Source organism: Ambystoma mexicanum, chromosome 9 (genome assembly GCF_040938575.1).
Source record: "Ambystoma mexicanum isolate Mex_15411 chromosome 9, UKY_AmexF1_1, whole genome shotgun sequence".
Taxonomy (NCBI): Eukaryota; Metazoa; Chordata; class Amphibia; order Caudata; family Ambystomatidae; genus Ambystoma; species Ambystoma mexicanum.
Window position 1 is genome coordinate 1442603938 of NC_090931.1, and position 17690 is coordinate 1442621627.

At 46.9% G+C, this 17690-nt stretch overlaps 1 protein-coding gene across 2 annotated transcripts in view; it reads right to left on the bottom strand.

Annotated features, from left to right (window-relative positions):
• The window catches only part of CFAP65 (cilia and flagella associated protein 65), an 825303-nt gene that overhangs the window by 686941 nt on the left and 120672 nt on the right, over positions 1-17690 (bottom strand). For both annotated transcript variants that reach the window (XM_069616861.1, XM_069616860.1), the window contains exon 8: positions 2297-2519. In XM_069616861.1, coding sequence (XP_069472962.1) covers positions 2297-2519 — 223 coding nt within the window. The remainder of the gene's footprint in view (positions 1-2296; positions 2520-17690) is intronic.

The following is a 17690-nucleotide window of genomic DNA, read 5'->3' on the forward strand; positions in this document are numbered from 1 at the left end:
GCGACACCGTCGCTCTCGTCGTCGCCCTCGTCGGGATCCCTCCAGATGGGCTAAGCCTCTTCCACGACTTCGATGAGCTCTTCTTCAGAGGTCGTGTCCGTATCCACGATGGCCACCAGCCCCTCCCCCACCTTTTCCAACGAGGACTTCGTGGGGGTCTTCTCAATGGGCCTGAAAGACGACTCCCTCCGCGGTGGCAGGGAGACTCTGGGTCTTGAGGGCGCCTCCACAGGCTGAGCCAGGGCCGCGGCGACATCCTCAATCAAGGTCTTAGCAGGGTGAATTAAGGCCATCGCCACCTTCTGGACGCCTGGGGCCTTCACCTTGGGGGGAGGGTCCGAGCCTCGCTCCCCCTCTGCCGGAATCTTCGAGATCGACCAAGGCCTCTCCAGAAGCTTCGCCGGGTTCTCAGACTTCCTATTACCCGAGCCAGAGCGTTGGCTCGTGGTTGATGGCGCCGGGGAGGGTGCGTCCTGCCTGGCAGCCAAGGAGCCCGACCGTTAGGCGCTCCCGGTGCCCGTGGACTCGCGGTGCTTAGCCTTTTGTTGGGCCCCCGTCGCCGGGGCGCCCTCAGAGGACTTAGAAGACCGCTCTGACTTCTTTTTCTTCTTCTCGCCTGACGGGCTCTTCCCATCCAGCCAGTTGGCAAGACGGAGGTGGCGATCCTTCATGGTCATCTCCGACATGTTCCCACAAAACGCACAGTCCTTCTCCGTGTGCGTCTTGTCCTCATGGAGACAGTAGAGGCATAACGAATGCTCGTCCTCCTTGAAAACATTCTGAAGCTGGCATCCAGGGCAGGTCCTGAACAGCTTCCCGGGCGTCGAGCTTCCTTTCTCCTAGGCCATGTCCGGGGTAGGCCTCGGAACTTCTGGAATCCTCCAAAAGCGTAACTCGACGAAAACTTCACCCTTGAGGGGCGTAGAAAACTCCGAAATGGATCCCCGTTGATCGGATGTAGAAACGGTGGAGCTTGAGGCTCTATTTAACCGAAAAATGAGAAAAATCTCCTGAAAAAGCACGAAAACGCATCAAAAGCTCGAGAGCTACAGCATGAGGACTCCCAACACTTGAACGTGTTGTAAAAATCTGAGGATGGCTGCCAGAGGCGGGGCTTAGGGAGAGGGCAGTCATTGGCTGGGGGCGGTATGACCCAGAGACCAGTGATTGGTTACTACTAAGAAAGACAGATCAGAAACGAAACTGATACTGATTTTTTTCTATACCGAGGATTCCCGGCCTGACGACGGGGAACATTCATGAGCATGTGAATCCATGCCAGACCCCATGCTGGAGAACAAGAGTTTCGTATAAATAACATTCCCACAAGGTGTTGTCAAAATAGAGTCAGATTTGTTCCCTGATAAAGGAAAACAGATTTGCAGGGTTTTATGGCAGCCCAGTCTTTTGATAAGTGGTTTTGGAGCACTAATTATGGCATGTTGGAAGGCCTTGACAAAGCAAGGTATTGCGTGCACACTCAATTGTGGAAAGGGCACATCTGCAATTATTGCCATTTGATGTGACTACTCCAACAATGACAATCTTAGAAGGAAATTACTGTTCTGAAGGTACGAAATCCAGTATTCAACCCACTTTTCATTGTGAGCAGACAAGTGACTAGCCAAACATTCTTGGAGTGCTAAAGTTGAAGGACAGAGATGAGAAAGATGGAGAAAGTCAGCGGTTCTCAGAGGTACTTGAATAGGTTTACAACTGTGACTGTCGGTGAGAGTGGATCCATCAAAACAACGACACGAAGACGTGTGCCATGTCCTTCGTGAAATAATCTAGTAGATGCCATGCCGAACATGGACGAGTGAAATTGAAGAATGCTAGGAGAAGACAGGTTACATTTTTCACTGGAGGTTCAGAAGCCACAACATTGGAATGATGATTCAGAAGTGGCGTGAACCCATTTGAGAGCACTCCTACCATGATGAGGGACAACAGCACCACTACTTTTATCTTCCCACAGACAACACTTATAGAAGGAATTCACAAAAGTCATTTTTATTTACGCCAAAGATAGTAGAGTTTTAGTAAAATTATACACCATTCCAATGGCACATCATTTCACATTTACTCTCGTCTACATTGATTTGCGCCAGCACCCCAGAGAATAAAGGCTGCATGTGGAGAAGCCAATTTCCTTTCAACCAATACCTCAGCAGAATAGCATCAGTCGCATATTCTATGAACCTGCAAGCCCCAAGCAGACTCTTTATATCGGGTCTCTTTCTCCTCAGACTGTAAGGTCGGACTTCCACAGGCACAGTCACCTCGCCCCACCTACCTTGACACCATCCCGTCACCTTCAGAACAGTTTTGGTGATGTTGCCAATGGGAATCACAGAGAAGTAATCCACACTCTCCACGCCGACATCCTGAGGCCGGAAGGAAAAGGGAATCTTTAGGCTTGCATGGGGTGGAATCACCGCCTGCATCATGTTGCACGAGAAGACATGGCGGAGCGACGGTGTTGGCTTTTCTCTCTCGATATGGAAGGGAGCATTCACCTGCAAGAACAACAGAGAAGTGCACCTTACAGACGTGGAAGTAATGTGCAATATGGAGATCATAGGACCTGAACACCACCTCTTTAAGCGGGTGAGGTCAATGTGCTGATAGTGGGTATAGGAGAGATTTACATCATTCACAGTGCACATTTAAATACTCAAATATTGTAATTGCCTTTAAGGACTGGCCAGTTGGACATGTACAAATACATCGATGGCTTAAGAGATTGGAGCTTAGACAGTGTTTTTTTTTAATGTAATATATTTATGTAATTTGGAAATATGTAGGAACCCGTCTAACGAGATTGAACACAGACAAAAACGTGCTCAAATGAATGTTCCATACTAGCAGTTGTAATCGTGTTTTAGCTCACTATGGGCCTCATTACACGGTAGGTGGTAAACCATGGCGCTATTAGCGCCATGGTTCAAGCCGGTAATTTATCGGTACCGCCTTGGAGGAAAGGAGAATTACCGCCCTATTCCAAGGTTGGGAAGGCAGTAATTCCTCCTTCCTCCATTGCCCTTCCCCATTCCCATTTTGGCCCCATAGGGCATATTGGGAATGGGGAAGGCCCTAATTACGGTACCGCAAATTGCGGTACCGTAATTAGCACCCCGGTCCCTTTGCGGGTTGGTTTTTAACGTCTACACAAATCTTCGTTGCCGAGTCCCATCAGTGCGAACCCCCAGCGTGCAACCATCCCATAAAATAGGTTATTTGGCAGGGTTTGTTCTCCGTACAGGGGATCCCATTTTTTTGCACATTTTGAAAAGCTTGGGGGTTCATCCCAAGAGGAATCCAGACCTGGGCCCCTTTCTCGCTCCTCCTAGAGAGACAGGACCACAGCCACACCTCATTGATGACACCCAATGAGGCAGAAACACATGTCTGGGCTTGCTGATACAGAGCTGAGAACTGCCTACCATTTAGGTGCTAGACCGCCCTTGTGGGTGGAAACAGTCTGATGTGCAAAAAGACACTTCCTCTTTGGTATGGTTCAGCAAGACAAAACATGACTCTAGTCCCTCCTGTTTGGTGACCACCCCAGAGAACAGGTTATTTGGTGGTATTCCCTCTCAGTAGAGGGCTTGCAAACGTTTCAAAATGTTATGTAAATGGTTTATGACTGGAGGCAAGGTGTGAATTTGGCCAATCAATAATAGCCTGTAATGAAACTTTACAACCTTCAATAGAAGATGAAATAAATTGAAATAACAGAAAGCAACAAAGGCAAGCAAAATTAAACATTTGCATTTCTTAATTGATTTTGTAGTGTAAATAATATGAAGAGAAAAGTCTCAATAGGAAATCCTTTTCTTCAATTACCAAACACTTCAGAGAGATAATTTCTTCATCAACCTCTATGGTCCTCTTCAACTCCTCTCCCCCACTACAGATACCTATCACAATGAAATGCATATTATGCACCAGGCACCTGTGCAGCTCCCCCCAGTAGCTATCCTGCATTGGTCACTCTTCTGATTAATCTACTGTGTCTCCTTTCTTATCGTGAACAAACCACACTTTGCTTCTCATGCTCCTTCGCTTTTTCTTCCTCTGTAAGGCAATCTTGGATTACTCTGCAATGTGCACCGTCCTCCCGGAGCAGTGTGGGCCTTCTGAATAAATCAAACATGACCGGACTCACTGCATAGTCAAACATTCATAAAACTGGCTGTCACTGCTTTCCATTTACCATTCCTGAAGCATAACACCAGACTGAGCAGGCATACGGACAATGCTGAGAGGAGGAATCATGCAATAGACTAGCTCATCACCATCTTGGACCAAAGATCGCAATTGATAAAACTTCCATATTCGTTATAATTTTCTAGTTCTTTGTTTGCTGAGAGCATTATCTTATTTTCCAAGTGTTATAGCCCATACTATTTAGTGTCATTTGGGATATATTATCACTTGGCATTTTTTTTATAATGTAAACTATCTATGGTGTCAGGTTATTTGGCTATTTATAGGGTATACATACCTTTTGAAACCTCAGCATTCAGTCAATAAGCGCAGGTATGTGAGAAACCAGAAGGTGTTTCACCCACTAGTCTCCGGGGATCTTTCATCCAGGTGTCCAGGACACGGCCATCGCTTTTGGATCCAGTTCCTAGGGGTGGACCAGTGCGGGAGGATCACTTGGGTGAGGGGTCTTCAGGGAGTGGGACACCGGGTGGTGAGGACGTGGTATCCCCTTTCCTGTAAAACCTTTACCCCATCCTACCAGGTAAGATATTTATTAACTCCACACTCTCCACCCCCTTTTTACAACACAAACACTTTCTCACAGACAGCCAGAAATGAGAGAAAACAGACTAACACCCGAGCAGTACACCTGACATGTCCCAATACAATGGTCCAGCGAGTTCAGGCAATTACTGACCATTACACACACACCTGACTTCCATTAAGCTTCCCCACATGGATAAAAGGTGGACCATGAGAGAACACTCTGAGCGAAGCAAAGCAGACGAGGAAACAGCAGTTTTGAGACATCAGCTGAACGAGAGAGGAAAGATGGCAAAACAGAAGGGGATTGCAATGAGGGAAATTCCCTTGACCTTTTCGACAAGTTATTTTCCAGAAGCCTCAAGAATAGAAAGCATAAGACCAGGAAACCAGGCTGAAAAATCCTGCATTGTGTGCCGGAGATACCCGGGGCCCTCCCTCGTCAATAATGAAGGCGGGGAGAAGTGCCAGCCGCCGTGGTACCGTCTTTGGCTCCAAGAACAAAGCAGCGTCAGTGAATCAACACAACCACTTAGTTGGGGAGACCGCTACAAGACCGGCTGTGTTGAAGACAAGGTTGCAACCAGCAACATTGTATGGGGAGTGCTGGAACGAACATTGTTAAACTGCGTGTGATAAGAGACGCAGGTAAAGTTGAACTGCTGATGAGTGATTGAACTTTCAAAGCAAGATACAATACTTTTGACAGAGTGGTCCGGCACCGCGTGGGTGCTCAATCGAAGGTCTCTGCAAGGTATCCAGCTGAGAAGTGGCAAAAGTGAACTGAGAAAAACATCACATCGAGAACGAGTAATTGTGAATCAAAGTGGTCCTCCGACGGGTCAAGCAAAATCCTGTGCACATTCGAAAGTCTTTGATTTTGATGAAGTAGAAAAATTTGGTCCGAGCCCGTTGGAGTTAGACCAATTCAAGATTTCGTGTCAAAGTGGGTCTGAGCTCAGCAGTGGGGGACTCGGTGTGAACAGTAAATCACCCGAGAAGTTGTCATATCCTAAGACGAAAGGAACTTTAATGTTTGTCGTTTTGCATCAGGCCCTCTGAAATAAGAGACTTTGAATGGCAAAGAGACTTTGGCACAGATGGCCCTGATGTTGAAGTTTTTAACTGCGTCCTCGTGCTAGAGAAACCAGAGAGTGTGCTAAGCTTGAGTGCACCACCTTGTCTCGTGATGAAAAGGTGGGGAAGGGAAGCCAATGGCTTGAATATCATTTCTTGGACACTTTTCATTTGCATAACATTGTTTCCCACACTATTTTTATTTAGAAGGAAGGATTGGCAATAGGTTTATTAGAAGAATTGGAAATGGGTTTATTAGTATAGGCCCTTTTATTTTGACAGACTCGACTAGGACTGCGTTATTATTATTTGATGGTCGTAGCTTGCGTCCATCTTTAGATTTAGGATTAGATAGGCGTTTTCCAAACCTAATTGAAGTTCAGTAAACACCCTTGAACTGTGATCACTTGTGTCTGTCTTACTGTTTGATATCATGCCTTCCTTATACATATATTATATAGGTGATTAAAATTGTGTATAGCATACATGGACACCTGGGATGCATACTTCCACATATAGATTGGCAAAAACCAGTTTAGAACAATAGAGTTTATATAGAGAGTAATGTACTGAGCTTATGCATTCACTACAGGTGCATATGTCATTATTGAAGCGCCAACGCAAGGCCTCAAGTAGTTATGTATTCACTAAATAAATATAGCATCAATAAAGTGTAATAACTGGGCCTAAAAAGCTATGCGTTCTATGTGCACACATACACACTATTTTTAGCATTTAGACAGGGGTTGCTTATTGAGAATAAGTTACATACATATATTAAGGTTTTTGAAATATGGAGAAAAGCCTAGCAGGCAAAAGTAATCTTTACATTGATAAATTAAATAGCACAAAAGATTATTTTTCAATCTTGCTGGCGCAGTCAGGAAAAGCCCAGATTGTGAAAAGTCCCTTTCCTAATCTTATGGACCAATTAGGCCAAGCAAGATGGAACATATGATGAGGAACTAAAAAGAGAAGGAGTAGGATAGATTGTTTTAATCAAATAAGTTAACAGTAGAAAAGAAACCGGGCTAACCTCAAGTGTCTGATGAGGTAATAAAACCAAGTTAGGGCCCAATTATGTAGGGCCATTTTTTATTAACAGAATTGACCAATAGGTAAACAAAGATATGGCAACCGCATATATGACTGATGTAGAAATGTAAGTCTCAGCAAGTGGTATTGGAGATTACATTTAGCACCACACTTTAGGCATTACAAATGCAACAGAACGAAATGTTTTAAAGGAGTAAGATACAATTGCAAACAATTCTATAGTATTTTTATTGAAAGAAGGTGAATCAACCAAAGGTGTGTTTTGTTTATGTTGATTGAGATGGTTATCAGAACCTCCGAGATTGATTCTTTTTTAATAAAAACATTTTATTGCATACCAACTGGGTATTCATGCCACAGAGAGACCAGTGTCTGAGCTCATATGTATATATCTGTTGGTAATAATAAGCACATGTAAATATCCTGTACTGGTCTTTTCCTTCCAGCATTGGAGGGAAAGCCTGAAAGAGAAGCATGGTATAATATGTAAAGAATAGAAAATAGAGACGCAGCAAACTTATAGAATCACGCCAATCATTCTATTTTATTTTTATTGTCAGCTGGATGAAGCTCAATTTTACATTTGGACTGAATTACCTTTTCCCCGAGCAGAGCTCCTAGATAAGTCAAGCCAACAAATTGAAAAATAGGAAGCACTTTTGGTTTTTATACAATTTCGTAATCCTGGTCTTTCAATTAGTACTTTTCTTCTTTCAGGGGGAAATCACCCTAACTGGAATTCACGTCAACTTTGAACTTACCTTTCCTTCCTCGTTAGGGCAGTGGAGTACACCCAACAGAAAACATTGTACTATAGCCAAGAAATCTCTGGAACTTTGGTTCCCCAGGGATCTCTGCATCTGTTCACCATAAATGTATTGTAGAATATGTCTTCGACCAGCCAGTGTATTTTTGAATAACCCTTCTTCTCTCCAAATTCAGGTCGTCCCTATTAAGATCTTTATTTATGCTTTGCAGTCCTTTCCTTGGTTATATGTTTCAAAAGTATCTTTTAAGGAGCTATGAATGACAACCTTACAGCATTTGTCAACACTAAATCTTATTAGCACCTAGGGCGGGGGAGTCAGCCAGTCCGGTGGCTCAGATCGTGGGCTGAATCTCATGATCCAAGCCCTTGTTACGAGCAACTTGGAGGCGGAGAGAACAGAGACAGATGATTACACAAAGCAACATCATACAGGAGTCAGTAGGGGTGAAGCATTTTTCTACCCTATCTGGACCTCTGGGAGACTTTGCAGAGTCTAGTCAGGACAGGGGAAGGTGGGGGCTAAATCTCAGTGTGGAAGTGGTAAAGGAGGCCATTAAGAAATCTTCGGGATCAAGGGCTTCAGGACCAAATGGTCTCAACAATCAGATCTTCAAATCGGATGAGAACCTATGGTCAAATATTCTCTTTTAGGAGATTGTGAGCTCCTGGAGGGAAGCTTTAGTGATACCAATATATAAGAAGGGGGATCGATCTCCCTTCTAGATGCATATAGTAAGATATTTGCAGGTTTGGTGCTGAGAGATCTCAAAAGTTGGATAAAAAAAATTGAATACTTTTGAAAAACCAAATTGGGATAAGGACAGGCTTGTCTAACACACTCAACAGTCTGATCCGAAGTACAACATCTAGCAAAAGCTTTCTGAAAGGCGGGCCGCCTCTTTTCGGGGCCGGGGTCGATTTGTCCAAGGCCTTCAATACTGTAAATAGAGAACGGTTATGGCTGAAACTGACAGCAGAATGGAGACCCCCCCCCTCCAAATAACTCCTACCTATAATAATAGAGCTCCATAATAAGTCTTTTTTTCAGGATAAGACTGGATGCAAGGGGGAACCAATCAACTCGAATTTGCATTTATAATGGAGTGAGACAGGGATGTATGGTGGCTCCCAGGCTCTTTAATCTATACATGGCAGATCTAGCCAATAGCTTGTGGGGGGGAAGGGTCTCGCTAGTCCTATAGTGGGTAAGGAGAGGGTTAACTGGGTAGCATACACAGATGACATTGTGCTCCTGGATTACACTCCCATAGGACTGCAGAGATTGTTGGATGCCTTGGGAGAGTTTGCAAGGGTTAACAACCTAAGGATAAACCCTGCCAAATCCAAAATAATTGCCTTCAAACGTCCTCGGACTAGGGAAACAACCTTCACCTGGGAACTGTCAGGTCAAGTAATATCTAAAGGCAAGGAGGTTCTTTACTTAGGATTTAATACCCGGTCGTATAGAAGGCATCCTGGAAGAAAAACTGATCAATTTGGGGAGCCAAATGAACAAATTGAGCTTTAACTTGTGTAAGTTCTCTGCAGTTCCCCTGACAAAATTCTTTTTTTTTTAAAACTTTCTTTATTGATGGTCACAAAAGAACAGCGGCATCATGTTCCAAAGGAGTAATGAAGCAACAAGAGAAATAATAAGGGAAAGAACAACACATATGGAGGAATACAAAGGGGAGCTTACATGGATGACAAGAATACATTTAGCTATGTTCAAAAACAGTCCGTTACAATGGTACATTGTCGTTGTCGGTCATGTTACACAGATAGACCCTGAAGGGGCCCCAAATATCTTTGGGCCTACACATTGAAGGTCGGGTAATGACAAATTGTTCTTCTGACTCGTTCACATGTGTAAGTTCTTGCAAGAATTGTTTCATACTGGGCGGGGCGGGACTCTTCCATTTCTGGAGTATGCACTTCTTGGCAATGGCACAGATAACATTAAACAATCTTCGAATTTTTTCCGAGCATTTGCCAATGTCGCCAAATAAATATTTCTGAGGAGTCATAACCGGGGGAATTTGTATTACATCTTCCAATAGTTTAGCAACTTCTCCCCAGAACCCCGCAACAGCCGGACAGTTCCAGTACATATGGAAGGCATCCGCCCGAAGTGAATCACATTTTGGGCAGGAGCTGGAGGCCCCAGGAACAAACCTAGCTACCTTGGAGGGTGTATAGTGTAATCTATTTAGGATCTTGAATTGAATTAATCTCAAGCCAGAATTAAGTGAGATGTTTTTAGTAAGCCTGCAATATCTTGCCCATTTGTCATCTTCAATTGGTGCCTGCAGGTCTGCCTCCCATTTCTCTCGCACTCGATTGAGTGTAGGGGTATGGGCCTGTATTGCGTTGTATAATTTGGAGATCCCCAAGCCATTCGTAGCTGTGATCAACTGCACACAAGGATGGACATACGGTTCGTCTGGGAACGTCTGCCATCTCCTACCAAAGGCTGATTTAATACGGTAGTATTGGAGAGTTTTAAGGGGTCCATCACCCAGTGCTCTCAGTAGCAGTTGCAGTTCAACAAACTTCCCCTCCACAAACATATCGCCAACCTTCATTTCCCCGCCTGGGTCCCATGAATCTCGTATAGTGGTATCATGAGTGGGGGGCAAGCCCGGAAAGTTCCAAAGGGGGACATCCGGGTTGTAGGGTGTCTCAATCTTCAGCCTCTTGAATATCGCCTCCCATGCCCTTATAGTGGAGCTCACGGGGTTATAGTCACAGGTGTCTCTGTGTTTGGTGTCGAAAAGAACTGATTTAATGTTTGTGGGATATGTGGTACGCTCTTCCAGTAAGGCATGTGGTGTATCCTCTAGGGAGTCGTACCAGTATCTAGCAAACTGTGCCTGGGAAACATAATAATATAACTCGAAGTCCGGGGCCGATATTCCTCCCATGGAGTATGGTTCAACCATTTTCTCCCAGCTTATTCTGGCCGTTTTCTCACCCCAGACGAATGAGACAGATAAGGTACGAAGCTTGGCGAAAAAGATTCTGCCCGGCCATATGGGGACGTTAACAAAAAGGTAGAGTAGTTTGGGAAGGATGACCATTTTAAGGACCGCGATTCTGCCTGCCAACGAGAGTGGGAGGTGGCCCCAAATCTGGAGTTTCGTACTTATCTGGCGGAGAGCTGCTTCATGATTGTCTGTGTATAACGTGTGTTTATCTCTAGATACCACAACCCCCAAGTATCTAATGCGGTGCTCTGACCATCCCAGTTCCGCGGTGGAGGGGGGCCTAACAGTGGATGGGGTGAGTGGAAAGATCTCAGATTTGGTCCTATTTATAGTATAACCAGAATATGCTGCAAACTCCTGTATTTCTTCCATTATAGGTGTCAGATTTACCTCGGGTTTCTTGATATATAATAGGGTATCATCAGCATAGAGTGAAATTAGTTGGGTGGACCCCTTCATCATGATCCCCCGGTGTGAGTGTCTGAGTCTGACTGCGGCAGCCATCGGCTCAATGGTCAAGGCAAACAGAAGGGGCGAAAAAGGGCATCCCTGTCTGGTGCCCCTGCCCAAAAGGAACATATCAGAGATGGTTTTGTTTGTCAATACTCGTGCACCCGGTTTAGTGTATAGAAGCTTGACATACTTCACAAAATTGGGGCCCAAACCGAATGCTTCAAGGACCGAGAAGAGATAAACCCACGAAACAGAGTCGAATGCCTTTTCTGCATCGAGGGCTATGGAAACCGCACTTTTTTTGGGATCAATCTGTGCCATAATGCCAAAGAGTCTGCGCAGATTCAGGGCGGTGGACCTCGCGGGGATAAACCCGTTCTGATCGGGGTGAACAAGGGAGGGAACAGCCGGGAGAAGTCGGTTGGCCAAGACTTTCGCAAATATTTTTGCATCTGTGTTTATAAGTGACAAGGGTCTGTATGACGATACGTCCTGTGGTGGTCGTCGTGGCTTGGGGAGGACCGTTATTATTGCTTCTCTAAAGGTTGGAGGAAGGATTCCACTCTCGAGTGCCTCCTCCCAAACCTGTATTAATATAGGGACAAGTTCCTCGCGGAACTCTTTGTAGAATTCGGCCCCGATTCCATCCGACCCAGGGGCCCTGCCTGCCGCGAGACCCTTGATTGCTTCTGTAACTTCGTCTGGGGATATCGGTAGGTCCATGGCGAGGCGTTCCTCTTCTGTGAGTTTAGGGAGTGAGAGGGCTTCCAGATATGCCCTGATTTCCGGGAGCGATTTCAAATCTTTGTTTGAATAAAGTTGTTCATAGAAGTTAAAAAATTCCCGGTTTATTTCCACGTCGGTGAGGCGAACCTCACCTCGTGGAGTATGGATGCTAGTGATCAGGGGGGGCTGTCTACCCTGTTTAAGTAGGTTCGAAAGGGTTTTACCCGCCTTGTTCCCCTCCCCATACCTGCGGGCCCGCATGGGGGCAGCGATATATTGAACCTCTCTATCAGCCAGTTTGTTAAACTCCTGAAGGTGAATTTGTATGTCTCCCAGTATTTCTTTACTATGGGTGCGGGTGTATGTTGTCTCCAGTTTATCTAGTTTGGACTCAACCTCAGACAAATCACTCCTCACCTTTTTAAGCATACCTGTAGACCTGGATATCAGGACACCCCTCAACCAAACCTTGAAGGATTCCCAAACTGTTGCGATCTTATCAACCGATCCCATATTTGTCGAGAAATACTCCGTAATTTCAATATGTAGTGTCTCAATCGCCCCGGGGTCTGCGAGCATTCCACTGGGCATCCTCCACCTTCTGGCAGGTGTAGGGACGTTCCGGAGTAATAAATCTAGCAATACTGGGGAGTGGTCTGTCATGGTGCGCGGGAGGATTTCGCATCCCTTCAGTGCTGCTATCAATGATGAAGAGAGTAACCAGTAATCGATTCTGGATTCAGAGTCGTGAACCGAGGAGTAAAATGTGTATCGTCTACTATCGGGGTGTAACTCCCTCCATGCATCAACCAAAAACAATTGGGACAGGATATGTGTAAGAGTCTGGGAGGCTTTACAGGGAGCCCTGACAGCCCTAGAGGCCCTGTCCAGGGAGGGGTTCAGGACCAGGTTGAAATCACCACCCCAAATGATTACTGGGGACCCAAGTGAGACAATTATCTGGTAAAGTTCCAGGTAAAATGTAGGGTCGTCAATATTGGGCCCATAGGTGTTGATTAGGAGCAGGCGAATGGTGGCAACTTCCCCCCAGACCAAGACATATCTACCCAACTGATCCACCCTGTGACCCTCCGGCTTAAATCCCAATCCTGGGTGTATGAGTGTGATAACCCCCCTGGATTGAGACGAATAGTCTGTATAGTATCTAAAGGACCCCCATTTAGGCAATATGCGTGTATTATCAACCCCCACCAAGTGTGTTTCCTGCAACATCAGTATCTGGGGGGTGTGCCTCGTGATGTAATTCCCGATTTTCCTGGCTTTAGCTTGTATGTTTAATCCACGTACATTCCATGTCAAAAGCTTAACCCGCAGCCCATCGCCTGAACCTTGTACAACAATGTCTGTCCGAATCTTGAGCAAAAATCATATAGCATCTATTTATATTGCTCGGTGCCGGTTCGAGTGTGACCAACGTTTTACTTTTAAAAACAGAAACATCAACTTTGTGCCCGTATAGGGCCAGTTCAGGACTGCAACATTCAATCCCAACCTCCCTTCCCACCCCCCACCCCTCATTGTCGTCCCCAACTTGACAATGAATCAGACCAAACTCGTGGAACCTTCCGAGGGTGGCCATGTTGCCTCACATGGCCGCCGACTGGGTCCCAGCCTCCATCCCTTAACAATATCTGGACCCATAAATATTAGACAGTTTCTTAAGCATTACCCTCGAGAACCGTATGTTGTATCCGTTATTATCCTATGCATTCAAAATCGCCTTTCAGTCGGCCGGCCTGGGCCTGTTGTTTTGTATCGGCCTGCCCCCATTAGGGGGAAGGGGTATGGAAGTTTCAATGTAGTGTGTAGCCTCGGCCGGGGATTCAAAGAAATGTGCCCTTCCTGCGTGTTGGAGCCGCATTTTAGCAGGAAATATAAGTGCGTATGGTATTTGACGCTCTCGTAGGAGCTTCTTGACCGGCTCATAGGATCTCCTGTTGGCTTGAACCCCGGCCGAGAAGTCCGGATATATGTGGACACGATTTCCTTCAAACTGTAGTGTTCCCTTCTCTCTAGCCTTGCGAAGGATCGTGTCCCTGTCTCTATAGTTGAGGAGTTTTGCAATGATGGTGCGCGGCGGGGCGCCCGGCTTAGGAACCTGGGCAGCAGTGCGATGCGCTCTTTCTACCAAGAAGTGATCTGAGAAAGTCTCACGTCCAAACAATGTTGTGAGTAGCTCCTCCAATTGTCGCTCCATCTGGGTTTTACCAAAAGATTCAGAGACTCCGACCACACGGATGTTATTCCTTCTTGACCTAGATTCCAGGTCCTCACATTTATTTTGCAATTTGGCCAAGTCCCCTTTAATCTGGGCGATATCACGGGTGTGGTGTGTGATGGTATCTTCATTGGAGCTGATTCTATGTTCGGCTTCTGTAATTCGTGAGCTTTCCTTTTCAACTCTGGCCTTGAGAGAGCTCATGGTGGAGACAATGTCATCTAGTTTCGTGTTAATAGAAAGGAAGCCATTCTGAACTATTTCGGTCAACTTATCGACGTGGTCGGAAGGCTCAGGGCTCGAGGCAACCTCAGTGGAAGAACGGGGATCTTCTGTCGTAGGAGTGTTTTGGCTACCCGTATATGCATCCATCGGGCCTTTCTTTTTCCCCGCCAGGGCCTTAGCGCCTCTTCCCGCCTTGGACGGTTCCCCCATATCGGTGTCCGCTATACTAGCTGCTTCAACGGAGCGGGCTGCCAATACGTATATGTGCCGCGTGTATGAAGCGACCCGGTGTTTCGAAGGGGCGTCTGTAGCAGGGGGGATCGCTCTCACCTTGTTTTGTGTGTTTCCTCCGGGGGGACCCCGACAGGCGAGCCGTGGCGTATGCGATTCCGCTATCCGGTAGCTCCGACCCTCCCAAGTCCCGGGAGCGTAGCCGCCTAAAGTGTGTAGTCGAGCGAGGGGCCGATCCTCCCGGCCTGCACCCCCAGAGGCGAGCACCGCAGCGTGGTTCCAGCGTAGCTCCAGACCAAAGAGCGGAATCCGGGCGGGGTCCCAGGATCCTCCCACTTCAAGGCCCTCCTGTGCGCCAAGGCCGCGGCGCTCGAGTGAGTTGCTCGGTTCCCGCCCCCGGACCAGAACCGCCGCAGGGGTCGGTCAATGTTCAAGAAGGCAGAACTCCGTCTTCCACGGTCCCCCCGACTCAGGATTTGAAATGAATGTTCTCGAGCACCCGGGATAGCGGTGGTAAAGTTCGGGGTGCGTTAGGTAGGTCCAAGACGGATTTATTCCAGAAGGATTTGTCAGTGGAGCGGGAGCTCGGCAATCAGGCGGCCATTTTGTAGCGTGCGCAACAGCGCCCCCCCCCCTGACAAAATTCTACGGCAGCAAAGTAATTTTTACCTTGACTTATGGTGTAGACGTTATCCTAGCAATTTAAACAATAAACATGGAAACGCTAGAGGGCTCACTATGGAAAAATGTTCAGTGTCTCCCGATATCTTCAGTGAGTGAATTGGATCTCCCCTCTCTCTGCTCTCATATAGAGTGGAGAATATTATCAACCTATAGATTGATTAGGGTCCCCCAGGTAAATATCCGATACGCAGACCTAAATAAAGAACTAATTGAGAAGGATAATCCGTTCTTGTCAGGCTTGGACAGCTATGTGCAGCATATCTTGAGTTCCTGTGAATGTGAAGTAAGTGATCTCTGTGACAATCCAATGTATGTCAAAAAACGACTCAGAAGAAAAGATTGGATGCAAACGATCTCAGAAACGAGGTCAAACAAATGCCCCATTCTCACTTGCTTCATGATAAACCACAGCGATACCTAACCGGTTATTTAAGGTGCTTTCCAAATACTAGCGGACAGAACAAATTCTTAAGATTCTGACTCAACATATTACCAATGAAAGAAATTCTCTTTTCTAGGCATAAGGATTTACACAGCGATAGTACATGCCAACGCTGCAACGACGCAAGAATAGATACTTTGAGGCACGTTCTGATAGAATGCCTAGGCACACGGGCACAAAGGATTACAACATTCCTCAGATTTGTGGACAAATAATGGTCGCTAGAAACACAATCTTTTTGGGACCGATTGAGTTCTGGCCATGAAAGTCTCCTGACCTGGGCAGTGGTAACTTTTCTACTTGAATTGGGACTTTTGAAGTGATAATTTGATTAATGCTCTTCCCTTTTAAATATATGTAAAAAGATTTTATATGAATTGTGATTTAAAAATGTAAATTTGTGAAAAGACAAGTTCTTTGACTAAAGGAGAATAAATTAAAGAAAAAAATAAAATAAAATAAAAAGAAACGTCTAACCACCCAAGGCTTTCTTCTTAGCACAAATCTACCACAGGATATTTTGCAACAAAACTGCTATGAAAATTCACAAAGGCTTCAAAAACTGAGCTCTCATATTATGGACATTGATAGACAGACTAGGCCAAGCCAGGTGTAAAGGCTGAAAATGCATTCCTTCTCTTAATGTCAGGCCATACGTTTGCTAGACTAGTACACACGGTTGGTGGCTGCTTCCTTCACAGGGGGGTTTTATCTGAGGTTTAGGGGGTAATTCATAGAATTCAGCGCACAAGTGGCGCACGCGGCTGGCGCACAGTGTGCGCGTGCGAATCCCTGCGCCAGCCACGTGCGCCAAAATACATTTCCGGGCACAGCGTATTCATGGATTCCAGCCACCAAAACCAGCCGTGGCGCACAGTGGCGCAGCGACCCTGCAGCAGCGCCAGTTACGCCCCCAAGAACGCCCCTTGCGCAGGGAAAAGCCATCAAAATCCCCAATCCAGCGCAAAGGGCTGCGCTAACCCTGTACCAGCACGGCAAGCGGGGTACGTGTATCACTGGGGTGCGTGGGAAGTTCCTCACGTTATTTCAGCTGGGTACGTGTATTTCAGGGGTGCGCGGGAAGTTCCACACGCGATTTCATCAGGGTACATGTACATCAGGGGTGCGCGGGAAGTTTCACACGTGAATTAAACAGGGTACATGTATATCAGGGGTGCGCTGGAAGTTCCACACGTGAATGTCCTGGGTACGTGTATTTTGGGGTGCGCGGATACTTACACACGTGAATTCAGCAGGGTACCTGTATTACTGGGGTGCGCGGGAAGTTTCACACGCGATTGGCCCTGTGCGAGCGTGGTACGTGTATTTCAGGGGTGCGCGGGAAGTTCCATACGCGATTAGCCTGGGTACGTGTACTACGGGGTGCGCGGGAAGTTCCACACGCGATTAGCCTGGGTACGTGTGTTTCGGGGTGCGCGGGAAGTTCCACATGCGATTGGCCTGGGTACGTGTACTTCGGGGTGCGCGGGAAGTTCCAGACGCGAATGTCCTGGGTACGTGTATTTTGGGGTGCGCAGAAACTTACACACGTGAATTCAGCAGGGTACCTGTATTACTGGGGTGCGCTGGAAGTTCCACACGCGGATGTCCTGGGTACGTGTATCTTGGGGTGCGCGGGAAGTTTCACACGCAATATCAGCAGGGTACGTGTATTTCAGGGGTTCCATGGAGTACTACACATGAATTGGCCGTGTGGGTCCTCCCAGGTGTTCGCTCCACAACCTCCATGGCCCCTGCAGGCAGCCCACATCACGGGGACTAGCCTGCACCCCCACTCATGTCCCCCTGCACCCCCACCCCACAGCACTGTGGGGCACCCTCCACCAGGCCCCCAACTCATGTCTCCCTGCACCCCCACCCCCCAGCACTGTGGGACACCCTCCACCAGGCCCCCCAACTCATGTCCCCCTGCACCCCCACCCCCCAGCACTGTGGGGCACCCTCCACCAGGCCCCAACTCATGTCCCCCTGCACCCGCACCCCCCAGCACTGTGGGGCACCCTCCAACAGGCCCCCACACAT